General features: G+C 39.3%; 1 protein-coding gene across 1 annotated transcript in view; it reads left to right on the top strand.

The window, feature by feature from the left end:
• LOC126353895 (serine/threonine-protein kinase SMG1-like) overlaps positions 1–21,475 on the top strand; it is a 364,235-nt gene that overhangs the window by 234,196 nt on the left and 108,564 nt on the right. The window contains exons 27-34 of the mRNA XM_050003118.1: positions 154–345; positions 439–745; positions 3,129–3,301; positions 11,083–11,310; positions 16,154–16,238; positions 18,514–18,829; positions 19,020–19,294; positions 20,717–20,885. Of these exons, the coding sequence (XP_049859075.1) occupies positions 154–345; positions 439–745; positions 3,129–3,301; positions 11,083–11,310; positions 16,154–16,238; positions 18,514–18,829; positions 19,020–19,294; positions 20,717–20,885 (1,745 nt within the window). The remainder of the gene's footprint in view (positions 1–153; positions 346–438; positions 746–3,128; positions 3,302–11,082; positions 11,311–16,153; positions 16,239–18,513; positions 18,830–19,019; positions 19,295–20,716; positions 20,886–21,475) is intronic.

The raw sequence follows: 21,475 nt of genomic DNA, 5'->3' as shown, positions 1-21,475 counted from the left end.
TGAAATGAAATATACTGTGGTAAGATATAGAAACTGTCATTTGTTTCAACTTTATTGATTAATATTAATACCAAAATCATTCCCAGAACTGTGTAGAAAGTATGATACTTCATTTTTAATGGGCTTAAGTAATTTCTTTTTCTTGAATTCTAGGCAGAAGATTACAACACTTCAGAGATGATAGAATCTCAGTTGCAAAATGTGAGAGTCTTATCAAGCACACCAAGTGAGAATCTTACATGTCTAGTGGATATCTGGAGGAATGCACAGAAGCGTGTTTATGCTTATTATGAATTATCTGCGATGGCATATTTCAGATATTTAGAACTGTGTGGTGACAAAGAGGTTTGTTCTGGTGCCGTGTTCTTTTTGACGTTATCATAGAGATGCTGATAACCTGTTCACTGCCAGTAACTGTACTGAATGTTCCTCTTGCAGGATGCAGACTGTTCCACTATTACAATAACACTGAGACTTTTGCGACTGATAGTGAAACACGCACTGGAGCTGCAGGCTGTGTTGGAGACGGGACTTGCTTCGACACCTACCCGCCCTTGGAAAGGCATAATTCCGCAGCTTTTCTCCCGCCTCAATCACCCTGAGCCGTATGTGCGGCGTCGCTTGTCTGAGTTGCTGTGCCGTGTGGCGGAAGATGCTCCACACCTCATCACATTTCCTGCTGTTGTTGGCGCATCTGCTGGTGGTGCACGCATAAGAAACATGGACGTTGCTGCGTCAACAGCTAGTGAGTTCAGTTTATACAGCTGTTAATTTGATATTTTTTAAAAATCAAGGAAATCATATTATTAAAAGTGTCATGCTATTTGTTGGAATCATTCAGTTTGCTACAAAAAAATAGGCATGGTAGCATGCACGGTAGTAGTGGTGTAGGAGTAAGGGTCTTGTCTGGTATGCTAGCTCCTGCACTTTGTTCTATATATTATACACTGCTCGTGGTGGGTGGTTCTTGTTCATAAAACAAGTTTCTTGTATACTTGGATGAGTATACCATCAACAAATGGCTCACAGAAATCTTAACTGGCAAAATAAATTGGTTTCTTGTGGCAGCTCTGGTTGACAGTGCAGCCGCTCTGCAGGCTTCAGAAGTAGCTTCCCCATCCATTGGTGGATTATGTTAAAAGCATTTCTCTTTATCTCCCTTTGATATGTTGTTCTGAGTACTTATAAAGCCCTGTATTTTTTTACTGTCCTTGTTAACGGCTATCTCACTGAATTTGTATGAATTTATTATTTTGTTAATAATGTGTGGTATACTGATTTAACACTCTATTGAATTTTCTAATCCTTCAGAATCGTTAACTTCTGAGCTAGTTTTCCCCTCACATTTTTTCAGAGGTGGTGACACTTCGAAGCATTTTGTCTTGCTTACAGCATTGCTGGAACTGAATTATTTACAACAGAAGGCATTTCTCACAAATATGAAGTACATCTTTATTAAAGGGAGTCCAAGAACCAACACTTGAGTACAAAAGTTTTGTCACTAATGCAGCTAGTAGATATTTTTGTTGGTATACTTCACATATTCACTGCATGGATTGCGTTACCTTCCATTTTCATGGTGACCTTACCTGATAAACTACAGAGTGAGATGATCGTACTACTTCTGCTCAGTTAGCAATACATCCAATGATTTCATTTGTTCAAAAGAAAAACCACTCAAGAAAACTTGCTGGGCAGTACTTTGCTTGTAAAAGTACACAGCACTGTCATAGCTTTCAGAACTAATAGTCCTTTCCTCTGAAAGCAATGTTAAAAAGGAAGGGCAGGACATTCATACCCAAGAGAGGGATCCACATCTCGTGAGAACAAGGAGAGATAATATTTGTGTACACTCATTCTCACAATAGGTGGGTCCCTCAATTCTGGGAACTGAATGACCTGCCCAACCTATCCACCTTTACTGCAGAAAGAAGGACCTATTAGATTCTGAACTCAGAATGTTCATGTTGTATTTTGTATGTGCCTATCGACAGCACCAATATTTCACTTATTACTTAGTTCCTGTTGTTTCTTTTATATGGCAATGCAACACCATATATCAGGAAAAGAAAACTCTCTCTCTCTCTCTCTCTCTCTCTCTCTCTCTCTCTGCATTGGCACAAAATACTGTATCTGTACGCCATTCCTCTATAAGTACACAGAAGAAAATCCATTGCTTTCCCAGCTGTTATGGCTTTTCCACTCTAGTGGAGTAGACATTATCCTTTGTGATCAAATTTGGTCACATTGACTTCACTATACTTCAGTGTTGTTGTTGTTGTTGTTGTTGTTTTTTTTCCCCCCTCCTCCAAGCTGAGCTTTTAAGAGTGGTCTTGGACATTACAAACTGCCTAGTGTTGACAAATTCTTAGCTAATAGGGAATTGGTACAGCCTGTCTTCCTCGAACCTAACTAACTGTCTGATGTGTCCACTTTCACTGCCTTGTTAAAGAGAGAAACTGATTGTGGAACGTGACCGTATTCTGTACAGCATCTTTGGGAATTTGAACAGCTTAGGCAACAACATTTAATAGCATTTAACTAAAGTTATCAAGCTACCTGCCAGCACTGCTTCAGTGTCCTTTTTTATATCAACCTTTCTATGTCTGTCTGTTGGTTTGAGTTTGTGTTAAGTTGTCCAAACTTACTTTCGTGTCATTCTTAACGCCAAAATATGACAGGCAGTGCTGAAAGAATGATGTTATTGATTGACTGATGTTATGTGGAGTTTTGATGTATTGTGACAAAACTCTGCCTATAAATGAAACTCACTTGTAAGGATGGAATGATGATATTATGAAAAGGGTAGACAATAATTCACCATATAACGGAGATGCTTAGTCATGGATAGGCACAGCAAAAGACTGTCAAACAAGTAAGCTTTCAGTGTATCTGCAACTCAGCATCTTTGCTGTATGGTGAGTAACTGTTTATCCTTTTCATAATGTTGTAAATATTATAGTCACATTGCACTTGCAGCTTAACTTTCACTGCTTTTAGCTTTGTAGCATAAATCAAGAACTCATCCAGTAATTAACGTAGCTTTGTAACAATTTTTATTTTAATAATTCATGTTCATTTTAGTTACTAACATAGTCTTCATGTATTGGTTGTAATTTATCTTCCAGAACTATTTGGAACCAGTCTTTCTCAGCCAGTAGATGAAAATGTAGTTGAAGAGGATGAGGAAGAAGAGGAAGATGATGAGGATGATGACGATGATATTGTCAATGAAGATGAAACGCAGGCTTCAGTGTTAAGAAACTGTTTTTTGGCTATGGTTGATACATTATCTAAGCAGGTGAATCAGAAGGCTCATCATTTATTTTTAGTTGTTCTTATTTTATTATTACATGTTATGTTTTGTTCAATATTAACTTGAGTTTAGTTTGTGATGGTGCTGGTGCACTTTGATGGTCTTATGGATAACTTACTAATGATGATGTAAAGGAAACAATAAGTTGTCTAGTGGCTTTATGGTTTCCAATTAGGATTTGTTGTGTTTTAAGTTACAATTGTGTTTGTGTAACACAGCTTTAAAGACATTTATGCCTTAGATACAAAATTTATGCAATAACCACAGCAACTATAGCAAAAAACTGCTATTGTCAAAGATCATATTGGTGGCTGATAATGAATTAGTCTGCTTCTACATATGGAAGAGACACTTTTCAAAACTCTGTAGGTAGTGAGGAATAGGTTTGTCAGGAAATGGTTATGTGATTGTGTGAGAAGCAAATGCAGAAAATTAATGAAAATGTACAGGATTTGGATGGAAAGCTACCTGCCTAGAACTTTGATATCACAGTTGAAACATAGTGGTATAGAAGGTTTTTAGTAATAGTACTACCAAATTTATTCTGTGGACCTTTTGCAGATCATTGAATTTCTTAGAGAGTGAAATTTATGGCTCAAATTTAATAACAAAACACACAGAATTTTTATCTACTGTGAGTAATCAGCTTATGTGGAACCTCAACACTACACAACACACCACAACACACCGCACCACACCACACCACACCACAGCATTAGAAAAATTTCAATGTGTTTTCTTTAGGGTTCAGTGATAAAAATTATTATTGTAGGTTGTTGTGCGAAAAATGAAAGACGAATGTTTCACTTCACAAATATACATGTGTCTATTATTCACTAGAGGCAATATTCCATATCAACACAAATATAATGTAGATAAAATAGAAAAAACTTCCACATGGGAAAAATATATTAAAAACAAAGATTCCAAGACTTACCAAGCGGGAAAGCGCCGGTAGATAGGCACGATAAATAAAACACACAAACACAACAACACACACAGAATTTCGAGCTTTCACAACTGGCGGCTGCTTCGTCAGGAAAGAGGGAAGGAAAAGGAAAGATGAAAGGATGTGGGTTTTAAGGGAGAGGGTAAGGAGTCATTCCAATCCCGGGAGCGGAAAGACTTACCTTAGGAGGAAAAAGGATAGGTATATACTTGCGCGCAAACACACACACACCCATCCATCCATACATCCATACATACAGACACAAGCAGACATATTTAAAGGCAAAGAGTATAGGCAGAGATGTAAGTCGAGGCGGAAGTGTGGAGGCAAAGATGATGTTGAATGACAGGTGAGGTATGAGTGGCGGCAACTTGAAATTAGCGGAGATTGAGGCCTGGTGGATAACAAGAAGAGAGGATATATTGAAGGGAGAGTTCCCATCTCCGGAGTTCGGATAGGTTGGTGTTGGTGGGAAGTATCCAGATAACTCGGACGGTGTAACACTGTGCCAAGATGTGCTGGCCGTGCATCAAGGCATGTTTAGCCACAGGGTGATCCTCATTACCAACAAACACTGTCTGCCTGTGTCCATTCATGCGAATGGACAGTTTGTTGCTGGTCATTCCCACATAGAAAGCGTCACAGTGTAGGCAGGTCAGTTCGTAAATCACATGGGTGCTTTCACACGTGGCTCTGCCTTTGATCGTGTACACCTTCCGGTTGTTGGTATCTGTCCACATCAAACCCACCAACAAGCAACAGTATCTCCATTATGACAGCTGCCACCAATTCCATATCAAACGGTCCCTTCCCTACAGCCTAGGCCTTCGTGGCAAACGAATCTGCTGCAGTCCTGAATCCCTGAACCATTACACCAACAACTTGAACACAGCTTTCACATCCCGCAACTACCCTCCCGACCTGGTACAGAAGCAAATAACCAGAGCCACTTCCTCATCCCCTCAAACCCAGAACCTCTCACAGAAGAACCCTAAAAGTCCCCCACTTGTGACAGGATACTTCCCGGGACTGGATCAGACTCTAAATGTGGCTCTCCAGCAGGGATACGACTTCCTAAAATCCTGCCCCGAAATGAGATCCATCCTTCATGAAATCCTCCCCACTCCACCAAGAGTGTCTTTCCGCCGTTCACCTAACCTTCGTAACCTCTTGGTTCATCCCTATGAAATCCCCAAACCACCTTCCCTACCCTCTGGCTCCTACCCTTGCAACCGCCCCCGGAGTAAAACCTGTCCTATGCACCCTCCCACCACCACCTACTCCAGTCCTGTAACCCGGAAGGTGTACACGATCAAAGGCAGAGTCACATGTGAAAGCACCCACGTGATTTACCAACTGACCTGCCTACACTGTGACGCTTTCTATGTGGGAATGACCAGCAACAAACTGTCCATTCGCATGAATGGACACAGGGAGACAGGGTTTGTTGGTAATGAGGATCACCCTATGGCTAAACATGCCTTGGTGCACGGCCAGCACACCTTGGCACAAAGTTACACCGTCCGAGTTATCTAGATACTTCCCACCAACACCAACCTATCCGAACTCTGGAGATGGGAACTTGCCCTTCAGTATATTCTCTCTTCTTGTTATCCATCAGGCCTCAATCTCCGCTAATTTCAAGTTGCCGCCACTCATACCTCACCTGTCATTCAACATCATCTTTGCCTCCACACTTCCGCCTCGACTTGCATCTCTGCCCATACTCGTTGCCTTTAAATATGTCTGCTTGTGTATGGATGGGTGCGTGCATGCGCGTGTGTGTGTGTGTGTGTGTGTGTGTGTGTGTGTGTGTGTGTGTGTGTGTGTCGGTTGCGAAAGCTCGAAATTCTGTGTGTGTTGTTGTGTTTGTGTGTTTTATTTATTGTGCCTATCTACTGGCACTTTCCCGCTTGGTAAGTCTTGGAATCTTTGTTTTCAAATATAATGTAGCCGTTTTTTGACGTGTCTGCATGAGGAAACAGTTTCTTGATATAGTGGTACAGCTATTCAATCAAGTGAACTGAAAATACACATGGGGATTTGAGTGGAAATACTTCTCCAGAGACATCTGTGGGGACATTATGTAAGCTGTCCCTATAGCCTGCAAACAATTTGACAAACAGAACTATTCAGAAGAGGACAATGAAGCAAGGTATACCTAGTTTCTCAAAAATAATGTGCAAGTGATCACCTTTAGTGAGGGAGCTAAATATTGATTCCATTCCTACGCTTTTATGCAAAGAACAAGCACAACAGAGAAATTTGAACAAATATAAGCATGAACCATGGACCTTGCCGTTGGTGGGGAGGCTTGCGTGCCTCAGCGATACAGATGGCTGTACCGTAGGTGCAACCACAACGGAGGGGTATCTGTTGAGAGGCCAGACAAACGTGTGGTTCCTGAAGAGGGGCAGCAGCCTTTTCAGTAGTTGCAGGGGCAACAGTCTGGATGATTGACTGATCTGGCCTTGCAACATTAACCAAAACGGCCTTGCTGTGCTGGTACTGCGAACGGCTGAAAGCAAGGGGAAACTACAGCCGTAATTTTTCCCGAGGACATGCAGCTTTACTGTATGATTAAATGATGATGGCATCCTCTTGGGTAAAATATTCCGGAGGTAAAATAGTCCCCCATTCGGATCTCCGGGCGGGGACTACTCAGGAGGATGTCGTTATCAGGAGAAAGAAAACTGGCATTCTACGGATCGGAGCGTGAAATGTCAGATCCCTTAATCAGGCAGGTAGGTTAGAAAATTTAAAAAGGGAAATGGATAGGTTAAAGTTAGATATAGTGGGAATTAGTGAAGTTCGGTGGCAGGAGGAACAAGACTTCTGGTCAGGTGATTACAGGGTTATAAACACAAAATCAAATAGGGGTAATGCAGGAGTAGGTTTAATAATGAATAGGAAAATAGGAATGCGGGTAAGCTACTACAAACAGCATAGTGAACGCATTATTGTGGCCAAGATAGGTACGAAGCCCACACCTACTACAGTAGTACAAGTTTATATGCCAACTAGCTCTGCAGATGATGAAGAAATTGAAGAAATGTACGATGAAATAAAAGAAATTATTCAGATAGTGAAGGGAGACGAAAATTTAATAGTAATGGGTGACTGGAATTCGAGTGTAGGAAAAGGGAGAGAAGGAAACATAGTAGGTGAATATGGATTGGGGCTAAGAAATGAAAGAGGAAGCCGCCTAGTAGAATTTTGCACAGAGCACAACTTAATCATAGCTAACACTTGGTTTAAGAATCATGAAAGAATGTTGTATACGTGGAAGAACCCTGGAGATACTAAAAGGTATCAGATAGATTATATAATGGTAAGACAGAGATTTAGGAACCAGGTTTTAAGTTGTAAGACATTTCCAGGGGCAGATGTGGACTCTGACCACAATCTATTGGTTATGACCTGTAGATTAAAACTGAAGAAACTGCAAAAATGTGGGAAATTAAGGAGATGGGACCTGGATAAGCTGAAAGAACCAGAGGTTGTACAGAGTTTCAGAGAGAGCATAAGGGAACAATTGACAGGAATAGGGGAAAGAAATACAGTAGAAGAAGAATGGGTAGCTCTGAGGGATGTAGTAGTGAAGGCAGCAGAGGATAAAGTAGGTACAAAGACGAGGGCTGCTAGAAATCCTTGGGTAACAGAAGAAATATTGAATTTAATTGATGAAAGGAGAAAATATAAAAATGCAGTAAAAGAAGCAGGCAAAAAGGAATACAAACGTCTCAAAAATGAGATCGAAAGGAAGTGCAAAATGGCTAAACAGGGATGGCTAGAGGACAAATGTAAGGATGTAGAAGCTTATCTCACTAGGGGTAAGATAGATACTGTCTACAGGAAAATTAAAGAGACCTTTGGAGAGAAGAGAACCACGTGTATGAATATCAAGAGCTCAGATGGCAGCCCAGTTCTAAGCAAAGAAGGGAAGGCAGAAAGGTGGAAGGAGTATATAGAAGGTTTATACAAGGGCGATGTACTTGAGGACAATATTATGGAAATAGTAGAGGATGTAGATGAAGACGAAATGGGAGATACGATACTGCGTGAAGAGTTTGACAGAGCACTGAAAGACCTGAGTCGAAACAAGGCCCCCGGAGTAGACAACATTCCATTAGAACTACTGACGGCCTTGGGAGAGCCAGTCATGACAAAACTCTACCAGCTGGTTAGCAAGATGTATGAGACAGGCGAAATACCCTCAGACTTCAAGAAGAATATAATAATTCCAATCCCAAAGAAAGCAGGTGTTGACAGATGTGAAAATTACCGAACTATCAGTTTAATAAGCCACGGCTGCAAAATACTAACGCGAATTCTTTACAGACGAATGGAAAAACTGGTAGATGCAGACCTCGGGGAGGATCAGTTTGGATTCCGTCGAAATGTTGGAACACGTGAGGCAATACTGACCTTACGACTTATCTTAGAAGAAAGATTAAGAAAAGGCAAACCTACGTTTCTAGCATTTGTAGACTTAGAGAAAGCTTTTGACAATGTTGACTGGAATACTCTTTTTCAAATTCTAAAGGTGGCAGGGGTAAAATACAGGGAGCGAAAGGCTATTTACAATTTGTACAGAAACCAGATGGCAGTCATAAGAGTCGAGGGGCATGAAAGGGAAGCAGTGATTGGGAAAGGAGTGAGACAGGGTTGTAGCCTCTCCCCGATGTTATTCAATCTGTATATTGAGCAAGCAGTAAAGGAAACAAAAGAAAAATTTGTAGCAGGTATTAAAATTCATGGAGATGAAGTAAAAACTTTGAGGTTCGCCAATGACATTGTAATTCTGTCAGAGACGGCAAAGGACTTGGAAGAGCAGTTGAACGGAATGGACAGTGTCTTGAAAGGAGGATATAAGATGAACATTACCAAAAGCAAAACGAGGATAATGGAATGTAGTCAAATTAAATCGGGTGATGCTGAGGGAATTAGATTAGGAAATGAGACACTTAAAGTAGTAAAGGAGTTTTGCTATTTAGGAAGTAAAATAACTGATGATGGTCGAAGTAGAGAGGATATAAAATGTAGACTGGCAATGGCAAGGAAAGCGTTTCTGAAGAAGAGAAATTTGTTAACATCGAATATAGATTTATGTATCAGGAAGTCGTTTCTGAAAATATTTGTTTGGAGTGTAGCCATGTATGGAAGTGAAACATGGACGATAACTAGTTTGAACAAGAAGAGAATAGAAGCTTTCGAAATGTGGTGCTACAGAAGAATACTGAAGATAAGGTGGATAGATCACGTAACTAATGAGGAGGTATTGAATAGGATTGGGGAGAAGAGAAGTTTGTGGCACAACTTGACTAGAAGAAGGGATCGGTTGGTAGGACATATTTTGAGGCATCAAGGGATCACAAATTTAGCATTGGAGGGCAGCGTGGAGGGTAAAAATCGTAGAGGGAGACCGAGAGATGAGTACACTAAGCAGATTCAGAAGGATGTAGGTTGCAGTAGGTACTGGGAGATGAAGCAGCTTGCACAGGATAGAGTAGCATGGAGAGCTGCATCAAACCAGTCTCAGGACTGAAGACAACAACAACAATTATTTTCTATTTTCTCTTAGAGTAATGTGAAATATAAAGCAGAAGTCCCAGTTTTTACATGGTAATGCAAATTTGTTACGGATGACAAAGATTTATTTATTTATTGTATTGACATTTGCCTACGAACATCTAATGGCATTAAAGACTTTGACTGCCAGATGCAGATGCAGACATAACAAATAAATCACTTTCTGTAAAGATAGCAATAAAGTGCAACTGGTGTTTTATATGAGTGTTTCAATGCCGAAAATACCATGACAGTTATAACAAGAGTAGGGAGGAGATATAAAGATAATCAGATTATCTATTAATTAAAACAGATTTTCATGCTGCAGCTGAATGTATTAATCACCTGGACACTTTTGCATCTATTAACAAGGCATCATCAGTGGGTGTCTTTTAAGTGTCTAATTTCTGTACTGCTTTCACTCGTGTGTTAGCAGATTAAAAGTCAATCTTTTTCTATTTTTTGCATGTTATTGACATGCTAAAGTTGGAATTTCTGTGTTTCAATAAATTCTTTGCTTATTCTGTGATTAGCAAGCTAGATTCATTGTATTTATCGTCGTTTCAACTGTGAACAAAACTTCATATCATTTCTGTTATATATAGCTGCAGCAGAAAATAGACCTACAAGGAACTTATTTATTAGACTATGACTATGACTATGAATTTTACTTCTTCTTGAATGTTGTTGGATTGTTTACTGAGGGAACTGAAAGTAAATATTATTGTTTTGGCCACAGAAGCATTGATAAATGAAAGAACTAATGAATGAATAAATTGAATATTAAGCTCAAATTTCTTGTTACAGAAATATACTGTATATCCTTCCCCCCCCCCCCCCCCCCCCCCCCCCCCCCCCCCCCACACACACACACACACACACACACACACACACACACACATTTAGCTGTGCTTTCAAGTTTAGTATGCACATCTATAGGGTAAATGAATAGATAGATTTCATCTTTTATCATTTAATGTAATGAATCCTGTCCGTCACTGCTTTGTCAGGCTACACAGAATTTCATAAGATAGTTGCGTGGAACTGTAAGTGGCAGTTGTGTTAGTGACAGGAAAGAGTTACCCGAAATATGTGGAGAAAAGTGAGCAGATATATTTTTTCATATATTGTGGTGTCAAAGCAGAGTACTTTGGCTTCCGCAATTTGTTAGCATATCACAGACGAGTACAATATAAACAAGGGTGTATGAGGTTAAATTTCTTAACATGTAATACTTCTGTTACAGGCACCTGAAGCAATATCACAGGTACAGCTACTTGTTCAAGAACTTCGGCGCATAACGCTGTTGTGGGATGAACTTTGGCTCGGCACACTAAGCCAACATCACACAGAAATTTCGCGCCGTTTGCAGCAGCTTGAGGTGGAAGTACACAGAGTTGACAACAATCCTGCATTGGACCGTGCAGAGCGCGATAGACTGATCGCTGAGAAACATCGCATTGTTCTTAAACCTGTTAGTATTTCTCAGATTAAATACATCACCCATTACATATTGGTTGTAGATTCTGACATTAGACTCACTGATATTGGAACAGATGAACTTATAGTTGTTATGTTGTTACTGCTTCTCAGAATTGTTAGCTCTCCAAGTGTTATTTTTCTTCAAAATGTAGAACGTGTAAATTTCAATTTGCAGTAGTACTTGATTAGAACTGTTTTTAAATCATTTTCATGATATTACTTCCATAATCTTGTTTTGGAACAAACATTTACTTATCTTTGCATTCACTTAGTTGATTTTGTCATTATATGATGGCTTGTATGTAATACGTCAGCACCGTAGAAGTATTCCAGGGTGGTAATTCTTCTGGGAAACCTGGAATTCTCATAGAATTAAGATTTTCCTGGAAAAGTCGGGGAAATCTTGGAGAATTTCTGGAATATCATAAATCTTAGGGAATTTTGTGTTTTGAACTTAGTATTAAAATTTAATTTTATTAAGTTTTATAAATCACAAATTTTTAAAATATTAAATATTTTAAAGTGCGTTAATTATATGAATATTATTCCATATAAATTGCCAATGTTTAAAAACTATGGTCAGACTACTGCTTCTGGCTAGTATATCTCAGCTGAGAAAAAAGAAAAAATTGTGACTGCAATATGATGCCATTTCCCATTTCACTCACTGTTAATTTGTCAGGAGCTTGTAATGACACCTCCTTCCTCCTCATACCTGGAATTCTCAAGAAATTTCTTTCTCTAGTTTGAGTAGCCACCTGTATTCTCCTGTGCCAAGTGGCAGCAGCATCCACAGAAAGTCAGTCTAAAGGCAAAACCATGTGGCTATGTTTGAGGGACATTTGACACATCTTCCCTACTCCTCTCAACTTACTCGTAATATTTAAAACAAAGATTCCAAGACTTACCAAGCGGGAAAGCGCCGGTAGACAGGCACAGTAAAATAACACACACACACACACACACACACACACACACACACACACACACACACACACACACACACACACACACAATTTCTAGCTTTCACACACATGTCTGCTTGTGTGTGTGTGTGTGTGTGTGTGTGTGTGTGTGTGTGTGTGTGTGTGTTATTTTACCATTTGAGTCGGTGAAGTGTCAATCACCAAGTTATTTTAATCAGAGTGTAATAGCAAATCAATACTAACACAGCACTGAAGATATGGCTAGGCAGATTGATACTGTTACTCATAACACTGAGATATTTGCATTGCAGATCCTCTGGTAATACAATGTATGTTGCTCTGCTGTTAGAAGTGGGTGGGTGTCACTGGAAAGGGTCAAATCAGGTAGTTGTCACAGAACCTAACAGCATCCTATGTTATGAGGCCTGCAGATAAAAAAAAAAAAAAAAGCAAAAAGATCATGGGTGTTCTCAAGTTGCCTCAATCATTACCAAGGCCACTATAGTGTGGCAGTCAACAATGAAGGATCTCTGGTTAAAGTAGATGACAAAACCATCACTTCTGTGCTAAATAATGAAGACCAGTTAACCTCTCCACTAAATATAATCTTTGCGACTAAAGCTACAGGTCCAGGATCCAAAATTGTTTATTAGTGCATGATTTGCCATTTGAATAATGAGCATAAAGAGATATTCCTCACCTTTTAAATCAGATTTGATTCCAGGACCTTTGTATTTAAGACAAAGGGAGGTCATTGTGATTACCTTGTTAAAACCATACAAGGATCGTCCATCCACAAAAGGCTATCACAATGCTACCCTCTCCAGGTGACACAGAAAGACATGAATAAATGGTCAAGTGACTATCTTGTGTGCTTGTATACATGCGAAGACTCATCAGTTACATAATGGCTTCAGAAAATATTGCTCATTGTTTAATTTGATCTGACTGAAAGAAACTCTTATACTGCTTTTTCTGTAAGAAATAAATGAAGCAATGATTCTAAATGAATAGCAAAAAATTATACACATTGTACAGTACCTATTCTAATAATATGGGAGCATCACCCTTATGTGCCACTGTGCAAAAAATTGAGAGATTCTGGAAAGAAGGCTCCAGAGAACAGTGGAAAAGCATCTGACTGAACAACAGCATGGCTTCAGGCCACAAAAGTCCACAGTAGATCTCGTATAGAAAGGAACACAAATATGAGTGTGGCAGAGTTCTGCTAATGGCATTCTGGGATGTAGAGAAAATGTAAGACTCTTTATCCAGCATTAAAGTGTGGGAGGAAATGAGGAGGAGGAGAGGAGTAGAGAAGCAGATTGTACTGAGCATAAAATTATTATATGTGAGATTTGTAAATTGTGAGAGAGTGGCAAGAGAGAACATCATGACTTATGTAGAGTAATATTCTGAAATAAGGAAGTGTACTGTCTTGGATTTTTTGTAGTGGTGGTGGATGATATAAAGACATAAATGGCAAAATAGATAAGCTGACAGCAATACTGTTTGCTGATAATTTGATGGTGTGAGGGAACAGGGAAAAAGTAGGCATCTCTATGTAGGCATAACAGAGATATGTGAACAGCTTTATTAGAAATGTGAGAGGAATGATATGGAAACAAGTTTCCCAGAAAGATAAGGAGCTGATATGCAAAACGTATTTTTTACCAACTTGGGCCCTGAAGGTAAGGGAAATAACTAAGGTGTGAGAAAGTGAAATGAAGTCTTTGGTTGAATAGGTGTAACAATAATGGGAAAGCTGAGAAATGGAAGTGTTAGGGACATAACAGACAAGGGTTTGTGAACAGAATGGATGAGAAGATGCTTATGAAGGTGCACAAACTGAAGATAAAGGCGAGGAAGCAAGGGGAAGGACAATGACAAGTCAATAAAAGAAGCAGAAGAAAGAAGAAATTGTATGGAAGAAGAATGAGTGCAGAGTTATTTTCTTTCTTTCTTTCTTTCTTTCTTTCTTCTTCCTCTTTGCAGGAGGTCAAGGGACGTTGACAGAAATGTAGACTAGAGAAGACCCATCATTTTGTGGATGTGCACAATGGGTAACTGGTTTGGTGATCTTTTCTGGACATGGTAGTTGATAGCTTCTTTGAGCATCTGTTGGCTGATGCAAGAAATATCAGCATGGATGTTGTTCTGCTAGAAGAGCATATCTTCCTTATATTTTAGAAGCAACAGTAGTTTGGACTACTGGTGTTCTCAATGGATCCTGCACAATTCAGTGTTCCATCAACACACATCAGTGTACAGTCATTGAAAGCTTCAGTTTCTTACATTGTGATGCTAATAATTGATATTGTTTGTCATCACTTGATCAGCTCCAACAGTTGCCACTCTCATGGCCGATATAGAACTCACAAATGAGTTTCACTGGCATTAAGGTAAAATCTGCTTTTGTCGCTAAACCCAACTTTGTTTCATTTTTAATTTTTGCTCTAGTGTTCTAGCAAAGGGATTCCTATTACTGTGGGATAAAGGAAACATGCTTAAAAAAGCTAAGTAACAAGTCAACAATCAGGGACAGATTGATGATGAATTTCATCTTTTTATGGGAAAGTCATTCACGATATTTATCACTTTATGGTGGCCATTTTATAACAGTAACAATAATGTATATAGATTATATTGTAACTGTATACTTTGATCAGCCAGAACATTATGACCACCTACCTAATAGCCAGTACGTCCTCCTTTGGCACAGATGGCAATGCACTGTGGCATGGAAGCAGTGAGGTCTTGGTAGTTCCCTGGAGGAAGCTGGTGCTGCATCTGCACAAACAACTTGCTGAATTCCTGTAAATTCTGCGAGGGAGGGGTAGAGACAAGCTCTGACGACACTTTCAATCGCATCCCAGATTTGTTCAATCGGGCTCAGATCTGGCGAGTTGGGTGGCCAGCATATCAGTTGGAGCTTATCACCATTTTTCTTGAACCACTGCACCACATTCCTGACCTTGTAATATGGTGCATTGTCTTGTCGAAAAATGCCACCGCTGTTAGGGAAACATGATCATTATGAAGGGGTTTGTAGACTGCAATCAGTGTAGGATACTCATTGGTACCTTGGATTAACTCCACTGGATGCATGGATGCGCAAATAAATGTTCACCAGAGCATGGTGAATCTGCCGCCAGCTTGTCTCTGTCCTGCATTACAGGTGTCAAGGAGATGTTCCCCTGGAAGAAGACCAATTCGCACCCTCCCATTGGCATGAAGAAGAAGGTATTGGGATTCATCAGACCATGCAATACTTGGCCACTGCATTAATGACCAGTGCTGATGCTCACGTGCACATTATAATCATAATTGCTGATGTCGTGGTGTTAACTTTGGAACACGTGTGGGTCATTGGCTGCTGAGGCTTATTGGTAGGAATGTTTGGTGCACGTTGTGTTCAGACACATTTGTATTCTGCCCAGCATTAAACTCTGATGTTAGTTCTGCAACAGTTTGCTACCTGTCCTGTTTTACCAGTTTGTCAAGCATACGACATCTGAAAGAGGTAGCTACCCAACCCCATCTGGACATGATTTCATCTTGGTTTCACAATGTGTTGAAGACACTCACCACAGCACTCCTCAAACACCTGGCAAGTTGTGCAGTTTCTGAAATGCTAGTGCCGAGCCTCTGGACCATAGCAATCTGCCCCCTCGATCACTCAGATAGATCACACGCCCTTCCCATTCTGCACACAGACAGCACACTCACTGATATTACATTCACTGTGCTTGTGTCTGACTAGCAGTCACTCCTCACAAGGGGCCACTGCTATCGCATGGACAGGTTTATATTTTGATAGTAGATCAGTGGTCTTAATGTTCTGGCTGATCAGTGTACTGATGTAATATTTTATCAAGTGTGAAATTATGCCATTTTCTTGCCTTACAGCTAGTTTTTGTTTTGGAGCAGCTTCACTCCATCACTTCTGTACCACCAGAGACACCACATGAAAGGTGGTTTCAGGAGAAGTTTGGTGAGTATCTCGTTGTTATAACAAAACCACTTGGCAAAGCATTAAAAACACTGTATTCTAAAATAAACTTGGGAAAAAAATAGTGACCAAAACGTTGAAGGCGTACGAAGTTTCTCACAATGGGGTCCTTGCATAAAAATTTCTCGGTTCACATGCCATGTCAAATTCGGATAAAATTCCAAGCTTTAGATGACATCCTCCATCTTCATCAGAGGCTAAAGCTGACTGTCATGAACTGGCAAGGTTGCCTCTTTTATACTCACAGAATGGCATCCAGTTGGCTGGGTTTAAGTGCATGCTCACAAGCATTGCTAAGTGCATAGGCGGTCTCTCTATTATTGAAGTTGTTCTCACAAAGTCTAACTTCAGCTGATCTTCTGGTCACAGAACATTAGCATCACCTTAGATACAGGCATTTGGATAAATCAGTGGTGGCAAATCACAACTTGTTAAATAAGCATAAGATTTCGTTTGAACAAACGAGAATAGCTGCTCGCACTTCAAACTATTGAGAAAGAGTTGAAATTAGAACGTGCCACTTCAATCCTCGCCTTCATGGCATGATCCAACCAATCGGATTACATTCTGTGGGTATAAAAGAATCAGTTTTAGTCCCTGACAAAGATGATGGAGGATATTATCGATAGCTTGGAATTTTATCCAAATTTGGTGCAGCAAATGAATTAAGAAATTTTTATGCAAAACAGTGAATGGATATTAATTTTTGGGCTTTGCCACAATGTTAGTCACATTGTTTCTGTCTTATGTTCATCATGCTCTTTTTCCAATTTTAGTGGGAAATGACTGTGCCTTACTTTTGGCAATAGAGAATATTGAAATTCCATAAAAGTTTTAGACTAGTTGCAGAATTATTAACTTACCATCTATGCTTGCTTTGTGACATTCAATGTGTACACCACGATTTGAGTTGCTGTGAACTGATTGGCTGGATACTTTGCTAAAGTTGTGAATGATGAAAGCTTGCTTATATAAATGTTTGTTTTCTTTCCTTCAATGCCATAATTGTGATAAGGAACTGGACCATCCAGATTTAGATTTTGTGTGGTTTCTCTAAATTGTGTAAGGCAGATGCTGGGATGGTTATTTTGGAAAAGATGTTGCCAGCTTCCTACCTTGACCTGAACTTGTACACCTTCTCCAAAGACCTCATCACCAACAAAGTTTTAAATCTTAATTGCCCTTCCTTCCTTTATACTTATGGCATGTGCTCACAGAAAACACTGCCATTACTTGTATGATTTTGATGTGCATTACATCACTACCTTTCCAGCTTCAGCTTGAAATGTAGCAGTTTTCTTTTAATGCACAGCTAATTGAATCTGTTATGACAAATGAACCTCAGTGCATATTTACTGCTATTAGATACTGTCTAACTGCGATACTAGGCTTTGCTGGTTTTTCATAGTGTCATACATGATGATGTGTAACATCTAACACTTCTAAGTATGCACAATTTGTCAAACATGCAGTGTGATTTCAGAGAAGCGCCATCTGCACAAAGTTGAATTTATCATTTCCATATTATATCAAGTGAAAGTTTAGTTCAGGAAACTAATAAATTAAGAGACTTAATTGTGGGCCAGTGCTTATATTTAATAGCAGAAATTTGTAGTATTGCTGGTACACATGCCGAAGAAAAAGTGATAGCACTTTCTAGCTTTTGGACCTAATAGTTCCAACCTTTGGAGGGGGAGATGGAGGTTATTGGCATCTGTCACAATAATAAACATTTTGCCTCTTGCATTTATATTTCCAATGTCCTTGTCAGGAGGAACACTCCTCCATATCTGCATCCAATGATGCCTTTGAGCAGGGGATGACATGGCAGTTGGCCAGTACCGTTGTCACTTCGGAGGCTTGTACAGATGGTGGTTCAAGGCGAAGGGGAGAGTATTCAAGGAAGAGGTACCTCAGAGTTCATAATTACATTTAATATTTCATCTCGGATTTATGCCCCTATTTGTAACTTGCTGGTTGTTGGAGTATTTATTCACCATTGAAATTATATTTTGAAAGAGAACTTCAAAATTTGTTTCATACACGATATATGCTACAGTGCTGATTTATGAAACTGTACAATCTTTTTGATACTGAGAGGGTAACTTACATTCGGTTCTGTGGCTCATGTTTTTTAAATACTTAATACAATGTAGTGAAGTAAAATTTTTAAGCACTGAAACCATGAGAACGTTAATGACATTGTATAAAATGAGACTGATCACTTCATACATGTAATTTTCTTGTCTTCTTGCAGGTAAACACATTTCAGCAGCCCTTACCAGCCTAAAAGAACCATCTAATCCTAGAAGACCAAATGAGTCATGGGCACCCATGAAACAACTTCAAGCTAAACTTCAGCAACGTGTTCAGAAACGTGCAGCATACAGTCTGCGAATGTCAGACATCAGCCCATCACTTGCATCATTGAAAAACACTCTGATTGCTATGCCAGGAGTTACGCCACGAGCTGGCACAATAATAAACATTGCTTCTGTTGATAATAATATTGCTATACTTCCCACAAAAACAAAGCCAAAGAAGTTGGTTTTCCATGGAAGTAATGGACAAATGTAACTATTGTTTAAAATTTGTAATTCATGCTCCTTTCTTACTAATTAATGTGGAACTGAATTAACAATAAGTGTGTGTGTGTGTGTGTGTGTGTGTGTGTGTGTGTGTGTGTGTGTGTGTGTGTGTGTGTGTGTGTGTTTGTGTGTATGAAGATTTTAGCTGTTGTAAAAAATGCAAAATTTGCTGCAGGTACACATATCTGTTCAAAGGCCTTGAGGACCTGCACTTAGATGAAAGAATCATGCAATTCCTTAGTATTGCGAACACTATGATGCGCCAAGGCCGTCAGCCAGATATGTATTACGCACGCCATTATTCAGTCATTCCATTGGGACCACGTAGTGGGCTAATAAGTTGGGTTGATGGAGCAACCCCTCTCTTTGGGTTATACAAACGCTGGCAGCAAAGAGAGGCAGCGGCAGCTTCACTGAAGACCCAATCTTCTTCTACTGCCACATCAAACAGTATGTATACAGAATATATTGAATAACTTTTTTTTAATTTTTACTTGCATTGTTGTCTAAGCTGTATGAATCCAGTTTTGTATGTACCATCTTTACTTCTTCCAACAGTTAAGTTTTAAAGCCACTAAAAGTGTGTGAAGTTTGTTTTATGGCAGTACTTAGGACTGAATACCTCTTTCTCCCAGTCAGACTTAGCTTCTGTCCAGGGTATCATGTGTGCCAGCTTTATCTAATTATCAGTTTAATTTTATTATTCATTGGAGTCGGAAGCAAATACAACTGGTGGTATTACGGTATATTGATAATTTTTACTTATGGACCGTCTGACAGCAACTGAATAAAACACAATTTTAGTGCCATACACGTTTCGCCTTTATTTTCTGCAAAAAAATTATCAATATACCGTAATATTACACGCAACTGAGGAAGACAGGACCATAAAAGTTGAAGATGACAACAGGTGGTAATTACCATTAAGAACAACAGGGAGAAAAGATTAGTAAGCAATACTACTGTTGCCCAAAATCTTGCAACATCAATTGCACATGGAGCTGCGAGCAGAAGATTATTTCTGTGCAAGGTTCAGGGCATAATTGACATATCAATAGGTGTTCCATGTTGTGTAGTTCTCTACAGTCACAGTTATTATCCACAGGGAAATGCCATTCCTGATCTTACATCTCCAGATCGAATGTGGTTGAGTCACCTCCAAATGATCTAATACTATTTGTCCCCAGGTGGGAGGGTTTCCGATGGGGGTGGCCAGGTACGGATATTATCAACTGGAGAAATCCAAAACTGTTTCCTTGCTGCAGCTGTTGTTGCCTGCAACTCTGAAGTGGTCTTGTTGAAACTACTTCTAGGCCTGTAAAGTAATGTCCGTATAGTCTGTTTTCACAGTGTGTGTCAATAGATGTATGGGCTTCCATTACACATTCATCATTACATTGTTGAAATGTAATGCCTACGTTAATTTTTCCAGTTAAGAGAAGAGAAATGCCCCATGCATCTGCAAATGTATATAATACAATTCCCTGCCGCATTTTTCTGCATGTGTCTGAAGAATAATCTCAAACTATTCTAGGAATTTTGGTGTGGATTTCACCAGTAGGTAGACTGATTAACAAGGAATGTTTGTGTATGTAACTTACTACCGCTACCTTAGACAAGTCCTGCAACCCTTGGTACTTAGTGCTACCTGTGTGAAGCTGGGACAGGTCATTAGTAGCTTGTAGTTTGAGCTAGTGTTGTTTCAAGAAGTAAAATTTGTAAATGGGATGACAGATAATGATTTTGATTTGCACTTTGACTGTGATGGAAATTCTTGTGTTAATGTTTGAATATATTTCTAGGGCTTAATGAACAAACAGTTTTAGGCTACTTAAATTGTAATTTGTAAGTGTGCATATTTTCCTTTTACAGCTGCTCCAGGACAAATTATGCGTCCATCAGAACTGTTTTACAAAAAGCTTACGCCACTGCTAAAGGAAAAGGGAATTGCTTTGGAGAACAGGAAAGAATGGCCACCAGCAGTCCTCCAGCAAGTACTGACTGAGCTTATTGAAGAAACTCCAAAGGACCTTCTCTTCAAGTATGTTGTTTTATTCCTTAACTCTATGCCTACATCATGTTCTGTGGATTAAATCGAAGTGTACATAAATACAGAGAAAGAGCAATTGGAAACTACTTGTGTAGGCTGCAATATGCATAGCTGTTATCAAAGACAATCTTTTAATATAATACTGGGAAGTCCTGTGTGGAATAATGTAAAGATTGAAGGTAACCATACACTGTATAGTCATTTCGAGAGGTCAGCATGCACAAAACGGAACTGAAAACATTGCTGAGCCTTGGACTATGTAGCAAATGCTTGTATATGCATTTGTGTCTTAGTCAGTCAACTCTGGAGACAGATGTTGCTCAAATTCTGAACTAAGTTTTTAATTGCTTTTGTTCCTAGTGATCAATCAAGTATATGGTAGAGTGATTATCTTTACTTCCTCCGTTACGTATAAAAATAATTTTTGTGCTTAGAAAGTCTATAAATGGAGAGCTATTTAGAATGATCACTTTTGCTTATCATATTGTGAACACACATTTTCAGTCCCCAAATCTAGATAATTACAGATGATTTAATATAACTTTTAATTGAAATGAAGTTCTAGAAACTTAATTTAGGTT

This window comes from Schistocerca gregaria, chromosome 3, assembly GCF_023897955.1.
Source record: "Schistocerca gregaria isolate iqSchGreg1 chromosome 3, iqSchGreg1.2, whole genome shotgun sequence".
Lineage (NCBI taxonomy): Eukaryota > Metazoa > Arthropoda > Insecta > Orthoptera > Acrididae > Schistocerca > Schistocerca gregaria.
This window is presented reverse-complemented; position numbering and strand designations above follow the sequence as displayed.